Below are 8,966 nucleotides of genomic sequence, written 5' to 3' on the forward strand. Positions count from 1 at the left end.
AGATCACCAATTAGGCAAACGTTCGGGGAATGTGGAATCCCGCAGTCCAAAATATTGGAGAGTTTCTGCATGATTGTTACCCAGAATTGATAGACGGGTGTACAAAGCCACAGAGCGTGAAAGTAAGTGTCCGTCATGTTTTGGGTGCATTGCGTACATGTGTCTGAGCGCGAGAAGCCCATTTTATACAGTTTATATTGCGTTATATGCGTTCTGTGAAGCACCTTAAATTGGATCAATTGTAAGTTGGTGTTTTTAGTCATTTTAAATGTGTTTTCACAGATCTGGGTCCAAAAATCAGAGTCAAAAGATTTGTGTTATAACCTCAAGTAATAATGCACGCACACCGGATAACAGTTTCAGAACTTTTAGTAGCCGCTCATTCACTTACAACACATGCAGGCGGGAATCCACAGGAGCGTACCTCATCATAACAGTCCCGGGTGAGAACACCTAACCAATACCAAGGTTCCGGGGTACATTCCAAACCGTGACACAATCACTCTATCACACTTCTCCCCCCTAAAGTTGAAACATATAACATGGCTCAAATTGCACAAACGTATGGCATTTTAGTCTCTGTTTCAAAGTGCTAAATACAACTTTGTCACTTAGCTACAGTTTGACATTTCACCACAAACATGTATAGCCAGAACATATAGCACATAGCATTTAAACTGACCCTGTTGTATTCAACATTTTTTTTTTTTTTTAAAAACAGATGTCAAAGCCTTTAACAGTTCATAAACTCAGTCTATCAGGAGGCTTGTGCTGCCTCTTTGACCTTCTCAGTTCTGCAGTAGTGTTCACAGTTCCAGGAGCAGAGAGTGCTCCATTGGAAATATTTGTGGCTGGTGAAGGTGAACCAGTTTGCACTGATAGCTCATCAGTGTGCTCAGGGTCAACTGGTACCACCACAGAGTCCATAGAGCTGTCCACACTGTCCTCGTGTGAAACACTCTGAGGCCCCTTCCCCTCTTCACCAGTGCGGACACGCACGTGGTCGAGATGCCTGCGAATCAGTCTGCCATCCTGTAAGTCCACAATAACAGACACAGGACCAGAACAGCGGTGAATGACACCTGGCAGCCACGGCGAGCCACTGCCAAAGTTTTTGACATAAACACTGTCCCCTGGTTTAAACAACCGCTCTCTAGCATGCAGGTCTCGTCTAGCTTTCTGCTCATCTTGTGACCGGGCAACTCTGGCTCCCACATCTGGACGAAGCAGATCCAGATGAGATTTGGGTTTCCTCCCCATAAGCATCTCAGCCGGCGTCAATCCGGTGGTTGAGTGAGGAGTAATCTGGTACTGGAACAGGAAACGTGAAAGCTTCATTTCTAGTGAATGTCCTGACATCTTTCGCAGACCTGCTTTCAGTGTTTCAACTGCACGTTCTGCTAAGCCGTTGGAGGCGGGGTGATAAGGTGCAGTACGAATGTGACGGATCCCATTTTTCTCCATGAACACCTTGAAAACATCACTGGTGAAAGTAGGCCCATTGTCTGTGACAACAGTATCTGGCAGACCATGTGTAGCAAAGATGCTTCTGAGAGTATCAGCGGTGAGTGAAGCTGTGATGTTGGACATAATGTGTGCTTCGAGCCACTTGGAATGTGAGTCCACTAACACTAGGAACATGTGATCCATAAATGGAACTGCAAAATCCAGGTGTAGTCTGGACCATGGACGACTAGGCCACTCCCATGGGTGGAGTGGAGCTGCAGCTGGCATCTTTTGATTCGCCTGACATTGTGAACATGCTTTTACCTTTTCTTCGAAGGCAGTGTCCAACCCAGGCCACCACACAAAGGACCTGGCGAGGCTTTTCATGCGGGACACCCCTGGATGGGCTTCATGTAGTACTTCCATGATCTGAGCTCTACCTGGGGGTGGGACAATGACTCTGGATCCCCAGAGGACGCAGCCATCCTGAACACTGAGCTCTTGCTGACGTCTAGCATAAGGTTTAAGCTCTTCCTGCTCAACTGCTGCTGGCCAGCCCTGCATTAGCCAGCACTTAACCTGTGACAACACAGGGTCTCGGTCAGTCCACATTTTGATTTGCTTGGCTGTCACAAGGGAGGTAGATAGTCTCTCTAACAAAAACACAGTCTCTGGGGGTAGACTACACAGACTTGGAGTGTCAGGGAGGGGGAGACGGCTGAAAGCATCTGCATTTACATTTTCACTCCCTGCCTTGTATAATATGTGATACTGGTATGCTGATAATGTTAATGCCCAGCACTGTACACGAGCTGAAGCCATGGGTGAGATGCCTTTAGACTCACTAAACAGACCTAATAGGGGCTTATGGTCTGTAAAGATGGTAAAAGGGCGGCCATACAGGTACTGATGAAAAGGTTTTACAGCAAAAACTACAGCTAGCCCTTCCTTCTCGAGCTGTGAGTAGCCTTTTTCAGCTGCTGTAAGTGTACGTGACACATATCCAATAGGCTTTTCTGTGCCATCCTCCATGCGGTGAGAAAGGACAGCTCCTACACCATACGGTGAGGCATCACAGGATAAGATGACGTCCTTGTCTGGATCAAAGTGCACGAGCAGGGGTGCTAAGTGTAAGAGTTCTTTTACCTGTTGAAATGCTTTCTGTTGAGTTTGTCGCCATTGCCACGAACTGTCTTTGTGCAACAACTGATAGAGTGGTGCGAGAACAGTAGAGAGGTCAGGCAAAAACTTCCCATAGTAGTTCACTAAGCCCAGAAATGACCTGAGCTCTGCAACATTATTTGGACTTGGAGCTTCCTTTATCGCCCTCACTTTCTCTTCCAGTGGAGACAGGCCCTGAGCTGAAATCCGATGGCCCAGGTAGGTGACACTTGGAGCTTGAAAAACACACTTGCTGCGTTTCAGGCGCAGCCCGGCTTCTGCCATTCTGTTCAACACTCGATCGAGGTTTCGCAGATGCTCCTCTTCAGTTCTACCTGTCACCAAGATGTCGTCTAAGTAGACAGCTACATGGGGAATGTTTTGCAGGAGATTGTCCATGGTGCGTTGGAAAATAGCTGGACTGGAAGCGACGCCAAACACTAGGCGGTTGTACTTAAACAGTCCCTTATGTGTGTTGATAGTCACATATTTCTTAGACTCTTCGTCCAGCAGCAGTTGCTGGTATGCATGACTCATGTCCAGTTTTGTAAACGTTTGCCCACCTGCCAGCGTAGCAAACAGGTCCTCCACTCAGGGCAGTGGATAGGTATCAAGCTGAGAGGCTTGATTTATTGTCAGTTTGTAATCACCACATATGCGCGCCTCGCCGTCCCCTTTCAGCACTGGCACAATCGGGGCTGCCCAGTCAGAGAACTCAATAGGCTCGATGATGCCTAGCTGCTGCAGTCTCTCCAACTCTGCTTCCACTTTGGCCTTCATGGCATATAGCACTGCACGTGGTTTGAAAAAGCGTGGCTGTGCATTGGGATCCACACACAGCTTAACTGTTGTCCCCCGCAGGGTGCCTAGCTCATCCTTAAACACGTCTGCATACTTGGCAAGTATATCTCCTATCTCTGTAACGTACCTGATTTCTCTCCAGTTGAGGCAGATTTTCTGTAGGACGTCACATCCCAGCAAAGTAGGTCCCTCTCCTTCCACCACCAGTAGCCTCACTGTGGCCTCCTGGCCTTGATATGCCAGATTTACCTCTATAGCTCCCAGAAGTGGAATGCACTCACCAGTATACTGTCTCAGCCTGATATTAGTCTCTTTGAGTGCAGGCGCCCCTCCCTAGCGCCACAATCTGTGGTAGGTAGCTTGACTTGTCACTGAAGCTGAGGCTCCCGTGTCCACTTCCATTTGTAGCCCTTTGCCATTTACCTGTAGTGTTGCACAGATGGGCTCTGCCCGTGGCTCCTTGAGGTTGAACATGTTGAATGCACGCTCCTCCTCAGGTACCTCGCTCTGCAGGTGATGTGTGTCCCATTTGGGTTTCATTTTCCACTCCTTTTTCTGTTTATCTTTAGCCCTGCCTCTGCACTTTTTGGCTATGTGCCCCTTTTTCTTGCAGTTATGGCACATACTGTCTTTGAAACCACAGTCATTGGCAAAATGTGCTCCCCCACACCGGTAACATTCAACTGACTTTTGTGGCTTGTCTTTCTTTTCCTTGGACAAACGATGAACGGCGGTTGGCTGCACACTGTCATTAGCCTTTTGAATGTCTTTAGTATTATTAGCTGCTGTTTCCATGGCCTGAGCAATATCCAGCACCTTTTTGAAATTAAGCGCTGTTTCTCCTAACAAGCGGCGCTGCATGCAGTCGTCATTTATGCCACAGACCAACCTGTCGCGCAGCATGTCATCCAGCACACTTCCAAACTCACAGTGCTCGGACAATTGTCTTAGCTCAGCCACAAATGCAGCCACTGAAACTCCCAACTTACGTGAATGAGTGTGGAATTTGAAGCGTTGAACAATCACAGAGGGTTTCGGGCAGTGATGGTTCTGTACCAGCGTTACCAGTTCTTTGAAACTGAGATCTCTGGGCTTCCGAGGTGTTGCTAAATTACGTATCAACTTGTACGTCTTCGCTCCGCACACACTGAGAAGAATCGACCTCTTCTTCCCCTCGTTGTCAATGTCATTTGCCAGGAAAAAGTGCTCCAGCCTTTCGACATATTCAATCCAGTCGCCGTCTCTGTCGGCAAATTCAGTGAGTGAGCCGACTGTAGCCATGTTGCTAACTACGCGGAAACTTCTTCTTCGGCCCTAGCTACACGGTGAGACACAACTGTCGGTTTAATCCACATTGCCAAAAAGGTGTTATAACCTCAAGTAATAATGCACGCACACCGGATAACAGTTTCAGAACTTTTAGTAGCCGCTCATTCACTTACAACACATGCAGGCGGGAATCCACAGGAGCGTACCTCATCATAACAGTCCCGGGTGAGAACACCTAACCAATACCAAGGTTCCGGGGTACATTCCAAACCGTGACACAATCACTCTATCACAATTTGGATACGTCTTTTTCCCATTTTTGAGTTGGTAGGTGTATAGAGTGTGTCTTTGAAAGTGAACTATAAATTTTTGAGAGATTCTTCTTATTTCTTGGAGACAGTTTCACAATGTATTTGACAAATTCAGGTGGCTGTAAATCCGTTGGGTGTAAAGTAGTCTGAAGCAACGGAATTCTTCTTGTAATCATCTTCTTTACCTGTAGGTACCAGAGAAAATTTCCATTTCTTACTTCAAATGTTTGGAATAAGTTTATATATGTCCTAAATGTGTTATCATCAAGAAGGTGATGGAGGTGGGTGACTCCTCTCTCTGCCCATGTGCTGAAATAAAGAGCTCTTTTGTTGTTTGCAAAATTAGGGTTGTGCCAGATTGGGGAGAGTATACTGGGTTTTAATTGGGAGCCTGTGATTTCCAGTGCTTTCCACCAAGCAGACAAGGTGGAAGCGATCATAGGGTTCTTGAAGCAGGAGTGACGTTTAAGGGCAGAAGTGATAAAGGGAAGATCAGAGATTTTGATCTGGTTACAATCTAACTGTTCTAGTTCCAGCCAGGAGTTATATTCTTCATGTGGATGTATCCATTTGGTGAGTTATTGTATTTGGTTGGCTAAATAATAATACATGAAGTTGGGAGCCTCCAGTGCCCCTTCGGATTTATTCTTCTGGGGGGCATTGATTTCAATGGAGCCAAATTCAGGATCATCAATGTCTATTGTCCCTCTGAACTCCAAGATCGTTTAGTGACTTTACAGATTCTGCAACCTCGGATTTTTTGTGGACGGGAGGTCATAATTGGGGGAGATTTTAATTGTATAATTGACAAAAAGGATCGCTTGTCAACTTCTGTTACTAATGTTAGGCTGGATACTAGCTCTCATGTACTGGGTAATTTAATCAAAGACTACAACTTGACTGATACATTTATGTGCAAAAACAGCCTCACTCCAGGCTTTACGTGGACAAATGGCAGAACTTTCTCCCATATTGATTTCCTTTTTACTTCTTCAGGAGTGATTCCACTAGATTGCTTGGTAACACCAGTCCCCTTTTCAGACCATTCAAAACTCATCTGTTCTATAAACATTCCTGGGATGATTCGACCCTGTCCAGGTCCCTGGAAACTGAATACCAGCCTTTTAGAAAATGATGATGTAGTGTCAAAATTTAAAACCAAATTAGAACAGTGGAAGTCTTTGCGCTTCATGTATGAGTCTGTAGGGGACAGGTGGGAAGACATAAAACAGAGATCAAAGTCTTTCTTTATGTTGGAGGGTAAGAAGGCTGCTGCCAAGAGGTGTGTGTCCCAAGCTAGACTTCAGGGAAGGCTTCAACGCTTCTACCTTCTAGCCCTCTCTGGTTTTGATGTGGAGGAAGATATTGCTAAATTAAAAAAGGAAATGATGAAATTAGCCAACGAAAAAAGCAAGGGTCTTCTTACTCAAAGCCGGGTACAATATTTGGAGGAGAATGAAAAATGTACCCGCTATTTTTTTAAAAAACTGGTAAAGTCAAAACACTGTATGCAGTCAGTGCTAGACCAAGAAGGGAGGGAGGTCCGTGATACTCAACAGATCCCCGGCGTTGTTAGATCCTTTTTTTTCCAATCATTACCAAGAAAGACAGATTTCAGAAGACAAAGTTCATTTTTTTCTTTCCCAACAAACCAATAAACTTGATAATCCAATCAGAGACTTGTTAGAGGAGGACTTGACAACAGCTGAGCTAAGAAAAGCCATGCAGAGTATGGAGAATAACAAGACTCCAGGTGTAGATGGCCTACCTAAGGAATTCTATGCCACATTCTGGGATCAGCTGAAAGACCCCCTCTTGGAGGTGTTCAAAGAGAGCTTTTTTATAGGCACACTACCCCCATCTTTGCGAAAAGGTTCCATTTCTCTCCTGTTTGAGAAAGGGCCAAAAGAGGACCTGAGGAATTGGAGGCCATTGACGATGCTGGGGGTAGATGTCAAGATACTGTCAAAGGCTTCATTCTTTCGAATCCAGCCCATTGTAAATACCATAGTACATTTTGATCAGACATGTGGTGTACTGGGCAGGTCTATGTCTGATAGCTTAGCCCTGGTCAGAGACTCCTACCTTTACTGTCAAGAGCGTAGCCTCCCTCTATGTATTCTGGGTTTGGATTTGGAAAAAGCCTTTGACAGTATCAGCCATCACTATCTCAAGGCTATCCTCACTCATATGAATTTTGGCCAGGTTTTTAGACAATGGGTGGATTTGCTGTATACAGATTGTAACAGTGTAGTGATGGTGAATGGAGAGTGCACACACCCTTTGGACATACAATCGAACATTCGACAGGGATGTGCACTTTCTCCCATCCTGTTCATCTTAGCCATAGAGCCACTAGCCTGTGCTTTAAGGAACAACAGGAACATCAAAGGAATATCAGTTCCAGGAAGTACAGGGATACAGGCAAAATTGTCCCTTTACATGGATGACCTAACCCTGCTGTTGTCAGACAACAGGTCTGTCAGAGAAACTTTGGCCTTATGTGAGGATTTCACTCTGGCCTCAGGGACAAAAGTCAACAAGAACAAAAGTGAGACCCTTCTTCTCAATTGGCAGGAACCCATGGAAGAGCTGGGCTTGTCAGAAAGGAAGAACAGGTGCTAGGAGTCCAGTTAGGAAAAAACATGGAGACCTGTAACTGGGACTCCAGGCTGCCGAAATTGATAGGCAAACTGATGCAGTGGCAGGACAGGGAGCTCTCCTTTACAGGGAAAATTCTGGTTGTAAAAGCAGAAGTTCTGGCCTCTATAACACAGCTTGCTGCCATTTTCCCCATCCCACACAAGGACATGGTGTCCCTTAGAAATACCATTTTTCATTTCATTTGGGAAAGCCAACATGAGAAATTGAAAAGAGACATCATGTACAGGCCTGTGGAAAAAGGAGGTAAAGCAGTCCCAGAGATAGAAGTAAAGTTAAAAGCCATGTTTTTAAGCCCGATCTTGAAAGCCTGTCTGAGCACTGAAAAGGGCCCTACTTGGAATTATTTTGCAAAATTGTGGGTAGGGCGCAAAGTACTAAATGCCTGGGGTAAAAGACCATCCCTAAGTGTTCCATATGCAGACAGCTGCCCAATCTACAATACGGTAATCCAAAGTTTAAGAAATGGACTTTCAGTTATCCCACCAGGAAAAATTTCGAGAGCAAATATTGAGAAGTTATTGTCCCCTCAGTTGTCAAGACTGGCTCCTGTGGGTGCACTGACAGAGAAAAGATGCAAAAGAGTCTGGGCCAATGTTAACAACAGCAGTTTGACTAATACACACAAGGATTAAGCATGGCAAATTGCCCACCAGTGCTTACCTACAAGAGCCTTTCTTGAGCAGAGACACTGTGCTCGCAGCCCCAAATGTCCAAGACCAACTTGTGGAGATGACGAGTCTGTCCCCCACCTCTTCTGGTCTTGCCCTTTTGCAAAAGATATCTGGTTACTTGTACTCCCCTGGCTGCGGGACCTCTACAGGGCCCCGATGACCTATGACGACATTGCATATGGGTTTGTAAAAGACATACCGTCAGCAAATGAGAACAGATGGTGGGTAGTGATAAACTGTGTAAAGGAGAGTCTGTGGAAAGCCAGGAATGTATGGGTATTTAAAAAGTATGCTGTCCCAAAAGAGACTGTTATCCAAAGGATGTTGAGCATTTTCAGAGACTATATCCTGAAGGACAAATCATGCAAAGGAGAAAAACAAAAATTACAAGTGTGGAAAGTCCCTCTTGATTTTAAGTGTAAACTTATCAAAATGATCTTGCACAAAAAACTTAGGCTTGTATTGAATGATCCACCTAATATGTAACATTGCTTGGTTTTGAAATGTATGGGGGAAAAAATGAATTGACTTTTTTGTGTAGCATTGATGATGTACAGTTTTTAACTTTATTGTTATTTTGTTATTGTAAATGTTGTTGAAAGTTTTGATGCACATTAACTGGAAGAGATGTAGTAAATGCTGT

The 8,966-nt window shown here is 45.1% G+C and overlaps 1 protein-coding gene across 1 annotated transcript; it reads right to left on the reverse strand.

Moving 5' to 3' along the window:
* Positions 1-382: 382 nt before the first annotated feature.
* LOC129348935 (uncharacterized protein K02A2.6-like) lies at positions 383-4,689 on the reverse strand. Its single transcript, XM_055010624.1, is given in 1 exon segment — positions 383-4,689. A coding segment is annotated over 1 exon segment (3,948 nt). The 3' UTR covers positions 383-741.
* Positions 4,690-8,966: the final 4,277 nt, after the last annotated feature.

This window comes from Amphiprion ocellaris, chromosome 5 (assembly GCF_022539595.1).
Source record: "Amphiprion ocellaris isolate individual 3 ecotype Okinawa chromosome 5, ASM2253959v1, whole genome shotgun sequence".
NCBI lineage: Eukaryota > Metazoa > Chordata > Actinopteri > Pomacentridae > Amphiprion > Amphiprion ocellaris.